This window comes from Nanorana parkeri, unplaced genomic scaffold (genome assembly GCF_000935625.1).
Source record: "Nanorana parkeri isolate BGI_ZX_2015 unplaced genomic scaffold, ASM93562v1 scaffold352, whole genome shotgun sequence".
Taxonomy (NCBI): Eukaryota; Metazoa; Chordata; class Amphibia; order Anura; family Dicroglossidae; genus Nanorana; species Nanorana parkeri.
In genome coordinates this window covers 1,050,270-1,069,157 of record NW_017306620.1, presented here as the reverse complement: position 1 = coordinate 1,069,157, position 18,888 = coordinate 1,050,270, and the positions used below count along the sequence as shown (strand labels likewise).

The window sequence follows — 18,888 nt, the reverse complement described above, 5'->3', positions numbered from 1 at the left end:
CATGGGAATAGAGGATTTGTTGTCTCCTTTAAGCAGTGGTTCTCAACCTGTGGGTCGCTGTGTGATTTCTGCTGTGCTAAGTGAGAGTCCTCCTCAGCCTTTTCCTAGCGCAGCAGTGTCAGTTTTCCCGCCATGCCGCCAGAAGTCGCTGCAGCAGCTGCGTCATCCCTAAATTTTACCGTTGGCGGTTACCACAACTTCGCAAATGTTACCAAGGGGTCCTGGACCTAGAAAGGTTGAGAACCACTGCTTTAGAGGATCTAATTCATATGTAAAAATGCATCCAGAGTGAACATAAACATCTGACAAATTTAATTTAATTCAAAGAACGTATCAAAAATCATCAATTTAGTATGCAGGAAAAATATACCAGCAGTGTTAGAAGGCATTCTTTGGGTAAGAGAGGATACACTGTCCAAAATTCTACTGATCAAGATAGTAAGGGTAAATTAATAGATTAATTTAAAAAAACATCACTTCCAACATCTATCCAACAAAAACAGAGGTTTATTTCTCATGTTGGATAGTGGGGGAAGCCATGTACATCTAGTTGTATGAAATATTTCGAAACAAGAATTTCTGAATGTTTTGTGTGGTCAGGAATTACATATTTACCCCTGTGTGGCCATCTTTGCCCTGACATATTTGTTTTACCAAAACTAATGGGTTTGTAAGAGATATGCAGAGCTTTAACTCTTTGTAAATGTATATATCTATCCTACTATGTCATTGTATAATATACATACTGTATATATGGTGTGTGTGTTTGTTTTTTAAACAGGCCCTCAAACCTGTATGAATTTCTTGTGTACACATGTTCTCTGAGTATCTTCCTTAGGTGACAGGAGAGGTGCAAAAGCTATTGCTTGCCATATGTAATTGAACAAGATTGTGGGAAAACAAACATTCTCTTTATTCATTCACACTTGCGCTGTCATTAGTTGCAGCAAGAGAGCAGTGGGCACTGCTCATATGCCATTGATATGATTGATAAAACAAGTGAAAGATGTCCTTAGCACTAAATAAGACTATTGAAGTGGGGTTATTCTGTTTAGCACTTTAAAGTACACCTATTGGTATGATCTCTGCACTTGATCTTTTTTGTCCACGCACCTGCTGTGAACATTACAAGCGGGTCCGACTGTAGGAATGTTTATTTGATATTATAAAGAATGCAACAGCATGTTTAGAACATACAAAGGTAGATATGAACAATTAAAGCTGAAAGGTAGATAGCAGCAGAGTCTGGTAGGGAGATCTCACTGTTGGAGTCTAAGATATATGAGAAGCCATCTGTACTGAAAATGTTGCTTTTGGTTGAACTGACCCTTCAAGTGACTTTCAAATTTTGAATCACTCTATAAACTGATGCTTTGTTTGTACACCATCACATCCAGCCATGATGGTAAACAATGATGCCCCATCCTTGTATACTAATTCACACTATCATTATGAAACTAGTAATACATAGTTCAATGAGTGTGCAATTCCCTCCCAGAACAGGGACAGGGGTTAACACAAATTACAAACGTATCAGGTGCACACACCCAGATATATAGTTCAACTGAAAACACAAGTACCCACAGAGCCATATTGGGAGATGTCTGGGGAGTGTGCTTGATAAAGTCTGTGAGTTAGAAAAAGCCCTTGTTGACTTGCTGATGCTCAGCGATAAGTGGAAACTGCGAGTAGAAGTCACAAACGATTTAAGCTAAACCACGAAAGCACCTGGTACTTCACGGTCCTGATCTGTTGACGCCATGCATTCATTCTGTCTCAGGATATTGGCCCTGCTATTGAGCCTTACAGGTAATAAAAACTACAGCTATGATGGAGGTACCTGTAGACTTTAGCTGAAGATTGTTTTTTAGGAACTGTTCTGCCTGGTAAGGAAAATGCTTTCACGGCCAATGTATGTACATGTGTGTTACTAGCTTTGAAAACCTGGGTTGTATATATACAGTAATACCAAGGAATATATATTAATTGCAAAAAAAGGTTGTCCTGGTCAGAACAATTATTTAACTGCAGCATCCTGAAGTTACCTACAGTAATCTTCCATATTTAATACTGCTTTGCTTTTAGATCTACAAAGCAATCAGTAGCAGATGCGGGTTGAACTAAGAGAGTAGACCATCTAAGGGGCAGAGAGGTGTTCTAAACATTGATAGGGGCATGAAAGTAAAGTTACAACTTAAAAAAACAATAACAACCAAGAAGAGACCATTCAACAATATGAATAAAGAAAATTATTAAATGACATATACTTTGTCAGGTAGTGGGATCTAGGGTTTGGCTTCTAAGGTTCTTCCAGGAAATATTAGGACTCTTAATTAAAGGATATGAGGTACTGGGTAACCATTTGTAAGCCTTTTACTGTATAATTTGTGGCAATAAGCTCTGAATTTACACCGTGGCCACTCCATTCCTAGGACAACGTCAGTGCTACATATGGTGTTGACCACTCACAAGCTACCATAACTCAGGATGTATGAAAAAACTGAAAATAACATGTCTTTGTATATAACAGAATTCATTTATGATTTTCAATCCTGTTTTATAAGATGTGAAATGTGAAATTTTCTAATAATACAGACTTTGAAAAAACATCTGTGACTGATTTAGGATTAATAAAACAAATTTTACTTCTCAAATGGTAGCAAAATCTTTTATTTTTTTCAAACTCAGTTTTGAGTATTTTATAACAATCAAGAGAGTGGTATATAAATGACATTTTGTTTGAGACAAATACATTAGCAACAACTGATGGCCTGTGTTTCAGGATATATAAGAGAGTTAAAGCAATTACATTGGCTTGGATATACCTAACACATGTCATCTATATCCTTAGGCTTGGCCAACTGTGTAACAGTGACAATACCAAACCCTACAATCAATGTGACTGGAGGAAACAGTGCCACTCTATACTGTACATATACCCTTGCTTCATCTAGCACAAACAATTTGCTAATACAATGGAATCTCATCGAAGCTCATTCACAACTGCCAATTCCCGTGAGTATAAAAGAATCAGCATTGCATGTCTAAAAATATTTTTCCTGCACAGCTTTATGTTAGCACACATACAGTTTGTCGCCATTTTAAAATGACAACTCTATTTAAAATGTTTCAACTTTGTTTGCTGCTGCTGAGTCGTACTACTGAGCTATTGACGTAGCGTGTGTTCAAACCCCTCCTCACAAAATATTTAAAAGCATTGTACATTCTTGTATCTATATTCCCTGTTATTACAGGGAATCCAGCAAAACAATGTAACACCATCACTCTAATTTCGAATTCTTGTGATGGGACTTGATATACCTAAAAAGTTAATATGTTATTTGGTTTGCCAGCATTCATTCAAAGCTGAACCATCAGGCCACTACTTGAGTGGAGTTGGCCTTTAACCGCATTTTCAAAGGGGTTCATGTTTTTAGCAATCAATTCTGAATGCCACTCATCGCTATGATGCATCTATGACCTTAAAGAACCCCTCTCAAATTGCTGATTAGTAGAGAAATACAGAGGCTTCATAGCCCAATGCTGCCGGGAACATCACCAACAGTGAAGTTGTTTTCAAATTTCTTGATGACTTTGGTAAATCCCTTTCATTTTAAAATGGATGCAGGTTCCTGTAAATTTCTAAATTTTTCGTTAAGACTAAATCTTGGTGATCTCAATTTTGAAAGATTGATAATTATCCAGATTAAACAATATCATGAATACAAAGATCTGAAAACAGGCTGTGTAAGGTAAATTTTTTTTATGCCACATTTTAGACTTTTTTACACTCCTGCTTGGAATTTGTGTTCAAGAAAGAATTTGCTCTAAATATAAAATGTTTCTTTCATTTGGATAGCAATGTTGATACACTGTATATATAGGTTTTTTTCTATTTAAAACGTATTTACAAAGTGTGACACCGATTTGTGTCACAGGAAAAAAAAATTAAAGTTTAGAATCGTATTTTATTCTGTTTTTTTAAATGAAAAATTCAACAAAAAATTTGATTGTTTTTTTCACCAAAAACAAACCCTTAATCACAGGCCTTTTGACCATTAGTCTTACTGGATAGCCATATATTTAATCTTTTTGGAAAATATTCTCTATTTATTGCTGGTTTATTTTTCCTTATTGCTATTTACTAGATTAGATTTTTTACACCTAGTGTAAGTGTATATCTACATGGGTTTGAAAGTGACACTAAACGAAATAGTTAGATCTTAAAAATGCACTCAAGTACCCTATTTAAAAAAATGTAGTTTATTTATACATCCTTCGGCTGTAGATCCTCAAATAATCTCTGAATTTGTGCTGACACTGTCCTTCCTTTTGAAGGGTGGCTACTTTTTCTCCCCATGGTCCCTGTGTGTGTTGTAAAGTAGCCAACTCTCCAAGCTCACTCCCACGATAGACTACAATCTCAGTACAAATTAGTAAATTAAATGTGACATTTAGATCAAAGTGAGGAGTAGAACTCCTGTCATGTTTTTATTGATGTTTGTGTTTCCACTAGGGAGATTCACTCTTTCCCATACACAGTCAACAAGGTTAAATCTTCCAATAAGGACACTTGTTTATGGTATCTGTCTCACTTTAGAAAGATTCCATCTTACCTTTTGCTGTTTCTACAGAGCAGAAAGTGAAGGAAAATCCTTCTATGGAAAAACACATGGCAAAAAAAAGACAATAAAAAAATGTGGCTTTAGATTTACTTTGCAAATTAATTAATTAAACAGCATTCAATTGATAAATGTCAAATGTACTGTCTTACAATATGTTATTCAAGGTAATGCATTGGAAAATATTATTTAAACAGAATTTAAACATGCATTTATACACAAAATAGACTTTTAGTATATGGGATTACCATTTCTTAATGGGTTAAATCTCATGATACTGAAAAGTCTATTTTACAGTGAATGTTCAGACGCTGGTACTATTTGATATTCTGTATGGCTGGTGTTTGGGGCTGGGTGGGGCCCAGTGGTTTAAACTTTGGACTTGCTGGTTATTCAGCCAATGTTTGAGTTCTTCTTGTGACAAGCTGCGATTTTTGTCATTCTCCTAGCAATCATATAAAAGACGTCTAAGCCTAAAAAGTATGCTGTGAATTCTAGTGCAATGTGGCATTTAGGTTTTTGCATTTAGTTTATATTTGTTGTTGCTGAAGGCATATGGTCGCAGAACTCAAATGTCATTTATTCAAAACAAAAACTCACAGTATTATTTATCTAGTATGCAATAGTGCCAGGCCACGATTCAGCCCTTCCTCAGGCAGGAGAACACATACCAAATATCACATACAGTAGCAATGTAGACATCCCAACCTGAAAAACTCATTTCAGGGAGATGCCCTCTACCCCATTCCCCCTAAACCTATCCGCGGGGGGAAGGGCGAGAAGAAAGGGGGGGGAATGGGGGAGAGGTCACCTTCCTGTAATGATGGCAGATAGCAGAGGAGCTAATGCTTCCCCTGCTATTGGCTGTGTTGTTTTTTTTATTCTGACAGCGGCCGCAGTCAGAAAAAAAAACCAGATAGCAGAGGAATGAATAGCTGGACTGCTATTGGACATTTCAAATTGCAACTTCAGGTTCACCTCTGCTGATTGACAGTAGCAGTGGGCGGGTGCAATAGCCTGCCTGCAATTGGCTATTGCAATTTGAAATGGCCAATAGCAGCCTAGCTATTCATTCTCCTGCCAGCCGCCATCAGAATATGAAAAGAAAACCTAACCCAGCAGATAGCAAGGGATCCTGGAAAGGTTTACTCTGCTAGATAGAGCAGAGCAAACCTTTCCGGGATAAAATGTGTCTCTCCCGTGCGTCAGGAGCAGCTATCTCATAGTGTTGGAATGTCTGGCAATGCAAAAACATTTATAAACGCACCTGTGCTTAAGTCTGGACAGGCCTGGACACCAACACCTTGCATCCGCACATGCTGCTCCTGCAGCAGGTGTTTTCTTTCAGTTTCTTTCAGGCATTGGCCTGGTCAATCAGGCCAGAACAGAGACTCTCCTGGTGTCTGCTGAGAGAAGCCGCCCCCAGGACGAGCTGTGTCGGCCGCACGGCGCCCTTGTTGCCATGGCGTCCTGTGCGGCCGCACTGCTCTCACACCCCTAAGGCCGGCCCTGTCTGTATACGCACACTGCTCCCTGCAACACTGTATCCAGAAATGGGTGGAGCACTGACCAGACAGACTGATTACCTTTTGTGGGTAAAAACCTCATGGCAATTAGTCTCACACCTGGTCCGGGTGTCCTTTCATGCTGAACTATGCTTAATCTGTATATCTATATATATCTCTACGGATACAGTATATATAGATATACACACAACATCATACATCCCAAAAATTATTTAAATGCTTAAGCCCAACATCAGCCAAGTTTTGTTTTTCTTTTGGCTAGAGTGGAAATGATTAGGAGCTTTCTCTGCTTTTTAAAGCTTTAGAGGTTTTCCCTCTCATGTTCTATCAGACAGGAAGTGAGGGTAAATCTACTGAGGACACGGACAGCAATATAATCCTGCAAGACGTTCTAAACCTTGTTCACTTAAATAGAAAATGGATTACAAACTGCATTAGAACATCTAAAGAGGTTCTAACCCTTGTACACTCTATCTAAAGAAAAAAGTTTGGGTTGGAAATTGACTTTTGAAAATAAAGTGTATTTTCTCTTTTGTAGTCAAATTTGAGAACCTCCACTATATGCTTGTTATGTGTTCCCATTCACACAGCATACATAATAATCATGTTTAAGAAAATATTTCTTACCTTTCTAGTTGTTTCCTTGGACCAGGCCTTTGGGCAGACTGCAAGTTGCAATTTTAAAGTGAAAGTGGATGGGGACAAAGTGGGGACAGAGTCAGACTATGTCTCCTCTTATTAACATATAACACAGAACACAAGCCCTGAGTTCTTTAACCCTTAGTTAGGACAGACAGTGTTACATTTCTAGATAACAACTGATAATGAGATCTGTCAGTGCAGTACATAAAGGGTTAATTTTGGTAAACATAACTCCACAATCCCTTCCTTAACATTACATAACATTACATTTTCAGAAAAGAGCAAGTAAAAGGCATTTTTATTTTTTGCTAAGCTATGTGAATGGGAGCATGTAACAAATATAAACTAGGTTTTATGCCAGTTTGTATGTAAAAGTGAAAATAGTGAAAAAAATACACTTTAAGCTTCACTCGCTAATTAAATTTCTCTTTTATTCTGGCCGGTATGATTTTATAGGGGTTTTATTTTACGTCTAGTCACTTTTGGGTTGCAAGAATCTCAATGCACTTGTCTGGAGGCGTGTACTCTTAATATATACATGACAAGGAATGAGCATTGAAATATTTGACAGAAATGGCAGGCTTTGGAGCATTTATTTGCTTTCAAATATGTTAGTGTAATCACTAAAAGATGTGTGATGCACCCATCATGGGGATTTTAAATATGTAGCATTTTTTATACTAGCAACCAGCAAGTTCATTCACTTGTCCACATGACTTATAGTTTTAAAAAGGCCACTCCAAGCTAATCTAGCAAGCATGGATTGAAGGAGCAGGAACAAACAACTGTAACAGTAATATTACACTCATCTTTATAGCATCAGTTCTAACCATCTCTTTAAAATGAATGGATTAACTTCAATGACCTGAATCCTGATTCCCAACCACTATCCCCAATAGGTGCTAGGAGAAGAGCCCATTAAAACCTTTGAAGTAATGTGCATGGAGTTTGTTTTGTCTTATGTGTTTATACAGTATGTTGGTGGGAACCTTAGACTGTATGCTGCGTTGGTCCATGGAATGATGTAAACTGTTCCATGCACTTCACATGTAGAAAAGAATATAGACACCTACACACATGCATTACTTATGTACAGTGAGGCACAGACCACACTCCCAGACATGCTCAGCATAAGACGTTCAATTGCAGATCAGATGATTTGGAAAGTGGAAACATAGTTGCCGGCAGTTTGCACACTACATACCTTCCCTGATCCTCCAATCCCTACTCTCTGATTAGCTTGAAGCTTCCTTTTAGTAAGCATGAAGTGGGATTAGTTAAGTTCTTAGATACTTTCTGCTCCACAACAGCATTCCCCGTGCGCCAGCTTGAAGGAAGGTGCATTGAATCAGTGTGTAAAGATGTCCATTTTCAGAGATGCACGGGGAAAGTGTAGCTGGAGATCCCAGGTAAGCATTGATTACTAACGGCAAAGCTTGTAGTGATGTTCACTAGTCTTGCCATTGTTGTGTTTTGCACTTTCAGAAGGAATGTTTTCTACAATGCATGTTGCCAACAAAACTAAATACTGTTCTTACGGTGTACCTGTAATAACATGCAGATTTCTAATTAGTAAACTTCAACAAGCAGTAGCAGGCATTGCAGGTGCTCAAGTGCCTGCATGTAGCATCAGTGCTCTTCTAGGTCACCCCAGGAGACCCTAAAACCAGGGTGACCTGGTATGCAAATATGTACTGTAGCTGGAATGTGGGCATATGTCCCCCTGCTACCTCCTCTCCATTTAAGTGGTCAGAGGGGCAGCCTATCATTATTTTTTTTAATCCAGGTAGGAAGGGTAGTACCAAGTGACAACTTCTTAGATGAGCTCCTAAACCTGGTACACTCAAGAAGAACATCAAACTAACATTTAACAATAACTGATAGTGCCAATGGTAGCCACCTCTAGGTGCTTGCACCTAGAGTTCAATTCATAAACTAGTGCTCATACCTTCATTTTACTGTCATTGGCGGTCTGTCTGATTTATGTATTATGCTTCCTAGAAATCCAAAAGGTTGCTTTTTTTAATCTCTCCAAGAATGAAAACTTCCAGTGTAAATGTGATATAATAACAACCTACTCATAATATAACAACCTACTCAAGTTAAAATGTGCATGTTTGTTTTCTCTTTTCTAAGTAGTTGGGTTTTTACCACTCTCAATAACACCAATGCTCATTGGTCATCCATAAGTGTTGTAGGCTTGAATGGGTTCTTAGTTCAGTTATATTTTGACTTTCCTATGGGCTTACATAGCCTTGCTAAGAAGAAAGGATAAGTAAAGTTACCACAATAATTTTTGTAAGATTGTTGGCAGTGTTCACTTTACACAAGTTTCTTTACACAACATCACTTGACAGTCTGTGAATAGTCATGAATGTGAAGCAGAGGTACTTTTAAGCCCTTCAGAATGTTCCATTATTGATAGAAGAGACAAAAAAATCCTTCTCAACAACAAAGCTGAAGAATATGCTTTATGTCATTCTTAAAGAAACGTTTTGGTGTCATCACAAGCTTTGCCCAAATTATCAAAATCATCGTACATAAAAAAGCACTTCCTCCAAACATTCCCACATCACTTAATGTATTTATCTCTCTGTGCACTCCATGATCATATTAATCTCTCATTGTGAGCCCTATGTTGACTGAAATAGCAAGATGTTGTATATATCTTCAGCTTAGTGGTGAACCGCATTATAATTGTATGGGAACTGGAGCAATTTGATCATTGGTTAATGTCAGATCCAAATGTAATGGTTGTAGGTGGTGCATTTTGATAGCAAGCTTTGGAGGCACTTAACATGGAGTGTTATGACAGCTTTAGGACATGCAGTGTTTAGGACAACGTCTGCACACTCAGACTGCACATTCTTTTTGTACCTGTACTGTGCAGATTTGTAGGTGCCCTAAGGACACATACTGTATATACCTAGATACTGTATGTTCTGTTTGACATCTTCTATTTGCACTGATTCATGTGAGAAGCACATCTGCCCGGACTTACTGCCACCCTGTGGTTACATATACTATGGTCTCACTTTTAGCACTAGCACTTTACACACAGAATACCATGCTACTAGAAGGCTTCAATGAACTTCAAGGGGCATATTGAATTCAGCTTTAAAAACAGAAGTAACCAATACATCAGGTCAGTTAACCTTTTACTGATTCGATTTGAATAATGTAAGTGGAAATCAAATTGGTTGCCATGGGCTATTTTGCTTTTAACAAAATCATTGTTCCTTACACTTCTTTATTAAATAAGCTGCACCTTTTTCCAAAATGATCTGGTATGAGTTGTAGCATTGGCACACTTGTACTGTTTGTATATTCAAGCCCTTCTTATAGCCTCACTCATATATTTAGGCATGATTTGTATCACAGTATAAGTTACCATTCGAGGAGAAGGAGAATACTAACTAAAATTCCTACTTTATATTTGTAAACAGCCACTCTAGCTACTATACTATCCTATACTTTGACATATATATTGTACTATACTGTATTTTCACAATAGGATATGTAGATATACAGTATTTTCCAGTTAATGTGCGCTGTGGGCACCACATATAAATTGAAGCTCTGACTGTACCATATACATTCCAGCCCTTACATATTGTTAGCAAGTGGTAAATTAACTTTTGAGTACTCCCCTGCTGACCTCTGTAACTGCTGCCATTCTCCAATTTTTGTAGCAGAAGCAGTAAAGTCATTCAAGTAATTATCTCAGGCAGCTCAGCTCATCGTGCTCCCTCCTGCCAGAGCACCTGCTTTGGGGTTAAATTGGAGATTAGAAGGATGGAAGACTACCAAGTAGCTGCTGTGAGGGGTAGTTGGGTGATCTGAGCTAGCTCAATGGTCACTTCACTGAGAAGGATATGTCCTTCATGGTGGAAAGAATGGTAAAGATACTTTTTTGGAACTTGGCTTTCAACTGCTGTGGATGAGATTACTAGCTAGTCATTCATTTGCCATGTTGGAAAGGGATGCCATTTTGTGTTCCAAAGCTTTGACTGTAACATACTACAGTATAAGACTTTGTACACATTTTCTTTTAATTCATCTGGAATGTATTTAGCTGATTAAAACAGGTTGTTTAACTAGGTTTAAATAAACTTTTTGGCTTAACCAAATGCAGACCTTTATCAAATAAAATCAGCTTTCAGATATGCTGTGGGGAAAAATGAAAGTGCTTAACCCTGAGCTAAGGTAAAATAATGCTCTTAGTTTACATATAGTATAGTAGTATACATGTCTAGTGTATGCAAAACAATCCAATTGGACATTGTGAGATTATCTAACTCTCCCATTTGTGCTTTTCATAATTCCATCATTATGAATATTAGTGAATGTTTGCTGAATCCAGAGTGAATCTGACATACAACACTTTAACCCCCCTCCCCCTTCAGTGGCAACTTGCATGAAAGTATATGTATTGAAGTTTTGAATAGAGTACAAAAAAGAGTTTAACCTCCCTACTATATGTAAAAAAAAAAAAATTCCCTATCATAAACTTTAAATCCTAAAGTATAATTAAACCCTCAGGGTTTTTTTGCACATATCTACTGCTAGCAAGCAGGAGATATATGAAAAAACATTTTTTTTTAAAGTTACGAAAAATGTTAAAACTTACCTGTGTCTCCGCCGCGCGCTCCCATCCGAAGGTATGAAGATTTTTCAGGAGGCCGCAAAGGATCATGGGGCAAGTGCATGCACAGTAGGGATCTTCGGCCAGGAGAAGAGGAGAGACACAGGGTAAGTCTATGCAGGCAGCCCGGCAGCGTTCACCCGCACAGACTCTGTTGGACACAGAAGACACAGCAGTCAGAGCTGGATCGGACTCCTGAAAACTACTGGAAAGAAGAAGATGATCGGATCAAGAGGCATCATTTAAGTTTAAGTCCTGACACCAGCATGGGGGGGGGGTGGGGTAGACTTAATGTCACTTTAACTCTAAAAATAAAACAATTTTTGCACATTAATTACACCTAATGATACAGTATGTGTACTATGTGTATATGCTATTGCATTAAGTAAAGACTTTCTTTCATTCATCCTGACACCGCCTTAAGTGCTTCTGATGCTAAAACTTATAGTCCCAGCTTGCTTTAGTACCCTGCATACAGTGAAGGACAGTCGGTCATGTCTAGTATTCTTTTCACAGAGTACAAGGTGTTGTAGGAGTCAATAGTGAATATGTCAAGTCATCCCTTGAACATATTTAGGGAAAATAATATTGATCGTACAATATAAAAAGTACAGCAATGAGACCTGGATTTCCAATTAGACTGGAAACCCCGGTGCTGGGTAAACAGCATTGAATGTAACCCAATCACAGTCAATCCGAACAGGGAATTTATCAAACCTGAAGCAGACAGAATTTAGAGCAGTTGCCCATAGTAACCAATCAGCTTCTCACTTTAGTTTGTTTAGTCAAGCTTTGAAAATGAAAGAGAGAAGCTGATTGGTTGCTTGCACAGCTGCTCCAGATTGTGTCTACTCCAGTTTTGATAAATTCCCCTCATTGTGTGTTATAAACATCATATTTTTTTGAGGGTGGGCAAGTGCAAATGTTCAGTAAATCCATTATATTCTGCTTTTGTACAGTGTATGATAAAAACAGATATGGAAATATGTATTATATGACCTATGTCTTGTTTATTTCATATTCCACAGTGGTGTTAGAAATGACCTGACAATTTTGTGTTCTAGGTGTATTATTTCCAGAATGGACAACCCTTCCCTGTGGGAAGATTTAAGAACAGAGTGACAGGTTACAATAACACTGGAAATGCTTCAATAACTATTTCAAACCTGCAGCCACAAGATACTGGATTCTACACTTGCGAGGTGTCCAACCTTCCAGACCCAATTGGAATGGGGCATATTCAAGTGATTGTACAGGGTACTTAGAAAATGCTTTACCAGTTCTTGGCCTTGTGTGTGTTTGTTTGCACAGATGAAACAGTTAGATATACAGGCATGGGTGTCCTTAACCTAAGGTGAGGGTGGGTACTGGTGGTGCATGCGATCAAAGCAGTGTGAGGTAAGTAGAGGACACAGCGCTGACAGACAAGTGAGTGACAACGCCTTCTGCATATTCTGCATCTCCCCGTCCAGCTCTTAGCAACCCGGGACGCTCTGGCTGGTGTCCCGCCCAGCTCCTGGCAAGCAGTGACATCACTGCTTGCCAGGAGCTGGGCGGGACGCCGGCCAGAGTGCCCCAGGTTGCTAAGACCATGGCCGGGAGTTGTGTATGGCCCTTACACATCTCCCTGCACGACTCTTAGCAACCTGGGGCGATCTGGCCGGACAGACTTTTAAAGCAGAACTCCAGACAAACACCATACAATTGAACTATACAGTATATTAGAGTACACTATAGTACAAACACAAACATTACTCACAACTTGCATTAAAAACAGAGGTTTTTGTTGCAAAAATGTGTAAGCCACACTGCCTCATCGAGGCTTCTCTGTATAGTGTGGTCCTAACTCTAATCTATGAGAGCCTCCATCTTGGAGCATATAAAGCAAAGGATGGCTTGGGTGCAGGTATGTACAATAGCCCAGGAAAATGACACCATTATTTCCTCGCTCAGTTTTGTAGCTTTCTGTGTCGCATTCCCACCTCAAGCCTGTTCATTGGGCAATGAATTAGTGTCATCATTGATTATTCATTGTCAGGCTATTGATATAGGCAGCTGTAAGCTAACCCAGAAAATAGTGGATTTCATCTTAATAGTTATTCAGCATCTTCCTGTCTATACCAATTGGCAGGGCAGTGAATTACAAGACACTATACAGAAACACAAATCATCTGTTAAGTAACATTTAACATGGATGTATTTTCATTACATAGTTAGCTTCTTGCTCGTTACACACTTTCCCTTTTCAAGTAAGTCCTCTTTATATTTCTTTTAATGTATTGTATGCTTCATTCATGCTATCATCTCTGATTTCTTGCAGTTGCCCCATCTACCCCACACTGCGGTATAGAGGGGGATATGGCGGTAGGACACAGTGTAACACTATTATGTGTTTCTAGGCAAGGAATGCCCTCGCCAGTCTATACCTGGAACAGAGTAGTGAGTGGAGTCCTATTGCCAGTAAATGTTGGTGAGTAAAAAAATGGTTGTTTTACATACAATATATGTGGGTTGTAATACATACAGTATATGTGGGTGAATAATAGTTCTCTCTATCTCTCACTCTATCTCATTTTGTCTCTCTCTCTATAAAGTATATACCTGAAGAGAAGTTAACTCTCGAAAGCTTGTCTTTTAAATATTATGTTAGTCCAATAAGAAAGGTATCATTGCATACTGCAATACTCCAGGTTTTTTTTTATATCTGGATTAATACAGCCTACCCATTTACATTACAATATATATATATACACACACACACACACACACACACACACACACATATGTATACACATACACACACACACATTGTATATTTTTCATTGTTTGCTATATATTCATTTTTTTTACAGAGCAGAGTGGAGGAGTCTTAGTCATAGGCAATATGACTAAATTTGAAGATGGATACTACCGATGCACTGCAAGCAACAACCTGGGCAATGCAACCTGTGAAATGGATCTCCACACAGGGGGTAGAGTATTGTTACACTGCCATTCATTTTGCACTGGCATATATACTTCACTCACTAACACTGTAGAATTATCTTCAATGAAGTCACCAGGAAGGTGACACAAACAGCATTTTGCACATTTTATCAGTTGAGAGCAGTCATAAAAATCAAAGATGATTTTTGTCTGGCTGCCATGAGTTACCAAGGGTCCTGTATAGCCTATATCTACTTTGAACTACCATTTAAAGCTGCACACGCAGGAACTAAATATAGAGAGCATACTTTTTTTTTTTTATTATTCTTTATGTTAGATGAGCAAAAGGGAAATCCAGTACAGCCAAGTATGAGAATGACATGTAACAATGGTATTACAGTCAAACATGTACAGTGAAGCATTAAATTAAGGAAAACAGCACAGTATCAACAACCAATAAAGAGTAACAAAAGAAAAGCTGGGGTTTTTTAGGCACCAAATGACAACTTCCAAGACAATAGATCATAAAAAAATATTTATTTGTATTAAATTATTAAAAGAGCGGAATATTTCATAAAAGCAGCCTGATCGGATAACTCCCGAGAGCTCACTCCATTACTGTTCTATCCCTTGTAAATGCAAAAGTAACATGATTAACTTGAATCACAGTACATGATGGTAAAAACCATGATTGATTGAACACGACTACCAGAAATAACATGATAGAGTGACATAACATTTCACAACATGATTAGGAAAAAAAATGTTGAACATGATCAAGGGTTTAACAATAGAGGATAGGTGACAGTGGAGGAGCGCAATTTGTCTCGACGTTTCGCGCTTGATGGCGCTTCTTCAAGAGGAGGAAGTTATCTACATGATTCAAAAAAGGATATACATATATAATCATAATCTAAAACACAGATAATTTTTTAAGGTTATTTTGATACCACATACCTCTCACCCACCGCTGCCTTTAGTGGGGCTTATGGTCTCGACCTCTCTCCCCTTGTCTGCTCTGGTGGGTGTGGTCCAGGTGTTCAATGAATCATGGTTTTTACCATCATGTACTGTGATTCAAGTTAATCATGTTACTTATGTATTTACAAGGGATAGAGCAGTAATGGAGTGAGCTCTCAGGGAGTTATCCGATCAGGCTGCTTTTATGAAATGATTCCACTCTATTAATAATTTAATACAAATAAATATTTTTTTATGATCTATTGTCTTGGAAGTTGTCATTTGGTGCCTAAAAACCCCCAGCTTTTCTTTTCTTTTGTTACTCATCTCTTAGGGGTGTGGCACCTACTGCCCAGGTCCAGGTCACACAATACAAATTCAACCAATAAAGAGTACCATGGTTCAGGAGTGGTTTGCACTGGTATCATCTGACTCTCTTTTTATATAAAAAAAAAATACAAAAGATCAAAAACAACCCAACAGGGGCACAACTATAGACAGAGGGGTAGGGGGAAAAAGGAAAAGGGAAGAGGGGGATCAGGAAAAAAAAGGGCAGAGGATAGAGAAACTGAAAAAAGAATATGGAAAGTAGAAGGAAACAGGATAAAGAAGAGGAAGTAGTTATAAGAAGAAAATCCACCCAGCTGCAGAAGGAGGGAGGGGAGGGATTCCACATAAGGAATTCCTCAATGGGCAAGGGGAACCCCAGGAAGGTGATCCAAAAACCACTCTGCTGAAGAGTCCCAGTCTGCAAGGAAGCAGCATAAGTGAAAGAAAAAGAAAAGGCAATCCACAGAAACCATGTGTGCCTAAACCTCCCTATTACGTAAGGAGGCCGTAAGGTCTTCCATGTGTCAGATTTCTGCAACCATAAGGATAGAGGGGGAGCATTTGGCTGTTTGCACATTGCTGGAATACAGACTCTTGCCGCATTCAGTAATTGGACAGTCAATGATGTCCTGTAATGTCTTAATCTGGTTAACATGCAATAGATAGCAAATCGGTCACTGCCAAGATCTACCAAGGTAAGATGAAGTAATAATTGCCGAACAGCCAACCTTTTTGGTTTGGGGGGAAAAAGTCTGTGCAGCATATAGATGTATCCTGCTGCACTCCTTACCGGGTTGTGAGGGAAACCTGTATGATCCAGGTGGGTGCTTGAAATGACCAGGGATGGCACAGTGAAATAACATAAAGTTCAGGAACCTCACCAGCACTCCAATTCAAATGTGAAAAAATCAATTTAATGACACAAATTTGTCATACAATGCAAGCGCTTTCGGGGCCTCACAGGGCCACCTTCATCAGACTCAGAATGCCATGAAAACGCTTGCATTGTATGACAAGTTTGTGTAATTTAATGGATTTTTTTCACGTTTGAATTGGAGTGCTGGTGACGTTCTTGAACTTTAAAGTCTGTGTAGCAACGCAGGACCAGCAAGATAATATCTTGAAGCCTTGTTCGTGAAATACATTTACAATTGAAGATTTGTGAGCAAACAATATAGCCTTCATTATGAGGGAGACAAGGATACACCAGGTTCAGTCTCCCACTTACATATATAGGAAGGAACAAAGCCCTCCTGAGGAGTACTCAACAGTAGTGGAGGAGTCCTGGCAAAGGTCTTCAAAGGGTGTCACTGGTCTTGAAAGCCTGTATGTATTCAAGATTGCCCTCAAAAAGTGTCTTAGCTGGTAAGCTGCCCAAGAAACAAGGGGGGGCACAAGGTCTTGAATTGCATCCAGAGTCAGCCGCCCATCAGGAGACAAGAAATGCAAAAGTCAATACTTACCAGAGTCCAAAAGTCTCAAATTTTTTATCCACCATACCTGCAAAAAAAACTGTATCCCCGACAACCGGTGTCAAGGGTAAGAGTATACTTTTGACTAGTTTCCCACCTCTGTTCACTTGTCTTCATGGATCTGATCTTTGGCTAGTTCCTTGAATCCAGTTATACTGTGATGGCCCCAACTTGATTACACTGCTAGTTACCGCTTTGCACTGTTTGCCATCTTTGATTAAGTCTGTTTGGATTTTTCTCACATTTTCTATTTTGCCCTTTAAGATTAGTTAATCCAACATTTAAATTGTGGCTTATTGAATATTGAACCATGGCCATACCAGTAAATAAAAGGTAGCTGCTAGAAGTGAAACTCACCAAAGCATTGGTCACCTGTTCTGAACTCTGGTCAAATCATTGGTTGCTATTGGCAGACCATAAGCTATTAAACCTGCCCCAGTCAATTCATCTTACCCAAATACAAAGAATCTAGGAGAAGTTCTCAGCAATTAACCATTACAGTTGTTTTAATATGGGCAACACGGCTTATTTAATAAGAGTGCACAAAGCAAAGTTGAAAATGTGGTACCCATTGTAACTAAGCATACTGCCTTTGCTCTTTTTGAGTATATTGAATAGTAAAACTTACTTCTGCTTGTACTCATACTTAACATTAGTGGTTGATACTGTTAAGGGGAGCTATAGGGGTTGATTTACTAAAGGCAAATAGGCTTTCCCTAGGAAGTATCCCCTTAGCTTAGTTAATGAGATGAAGCTCTGCTGACTTCCACCATCCAATAACATGAAAGCAAAATACTGTTTTGTTTTTTTCCTTACACATGATTGGATATTCTTTGCAGAGTGAAATTACACCACATTTACCAATCGAAGGGAAAATTCCCCTTCAAGGTGCAAATTCCTTTACACAGTGAACAACCTATTTGCCTTCCGTAAATCGACCTGATTAAGTCTGTCTGATTAAAACAGTGGCTTTCTGCAGTCTCTGGGTTGGGGAACAAGCCAAATTTGCATTTGGATGAATGGAGATTGAGGTAAGGTATTTAGGGAGGGCAAAAATGATCAATATTGCAAGGGATAAGGTAGGTTGTGATGGGGGGCAGGCAATGAAGGAAGCTTCATTAAGACAAATGCTGGTTGCAGGATGGTGGAAGATACTTTTAGAAATATGTTTGCAGAGATATTGTAGAAAGTACATTGACCAAGGTAGGGAGGGGGTTGTGAGGTTTATATTGAGACTGAGATGGTTTTGGCAGTTGGTTGCTGGTAGTATGGCATTTCAGTGACAGTTTACAGCGCATGCTCTTCATATTGGTTTACTTTTCTGCACTAATCTATAACTCAAAAGGATGAGGTAGGGTGGGGGTATGTGCTACATTTCTAACAGTATCAAGTTATTTCAACAACTTTTTTTCCATTTATAATTGGATATATCTTTAGCAAATAAGATCCAAAGTGTATGTGTGCTGTTTGACTTTAATGAATCATATTTTCCCTTTATCAGGAGAAGCTGGCATTATCATAGCAGGGGTTATTGGAGCAATGCTCTTGGCAGCCATTATCTTTGTTGTTATCTGGTTCCTTGTAGCAAAGAAGAAGAAGAAAGCAAAAAAATCGACCACTGAAATGAAGTAAGATATCTTAATAACCCAGTGAGTTTATTTGTCTTTGTAAAAAATCCTGCTTCTGCTCAGAACTTCCTCTTGTCTCATTTGAAAATAAAGATTTGTATTTTCTTATGAAGAAAGATACAGCATACTTACTCAATA

The 18,888-nt window shown here is 38.6% G+C and overlaps 1 protein-coding gene across 1 annotated transcript; it reads left to right on the top strand.

The window, feature by feature from the left end:
- The first annotated feature begins 1,604 nt into the window (after nt 1-1,604).
- On the top strand, nt 1,605-18,754 carry VSIG1 (V-set and immunoglobulin domain containing 1). The gene is made up of 6 exons (XM_018558657.1): nt 1,605-1,809; nt 2,852-3,015; nt 12,500-12,692; nt 13,756-13,905; nt 14,288-14,407; nt 18,624-18,754. The coding sequence occupies exons 1-6, from the start codon at nt 1,761-1,763 to the stop codon at nt 18,752-18,754; spliced, it is 807 nt and encodes a 268-aa protein (XP_018414159.1). The 5' UTR covers nt 1,605-1,760.
- Nucleotides 18,755-18,888: the final 134 nt, after the last annotated feature.

Excerpts from the sequence above, each read along its gene's own strand:
- VSIG1 (XM_018558657.1), top strand. The coding sequence starts at position 1,761 with ATGCATTCATTCTGTCTCAGGATATTGGCCCTGCTATTGAGCCTTACA. Across the intron at positions 1,810-2,851 it reads CCTGCTATTGAGCCTTACAG|GCTTGGCCAACTGTGTAACA; the intron begins GTAATAAAAACT and ends CTATATCCTTAG. Across the intron at positions 3,016-12,499 it reads ATTCACAACTGCCAATTCCC|GTGTATTATTTCCAGAATGG; the intron begins GTGAGTATAAAA and ends TTTGTGTTCTAG.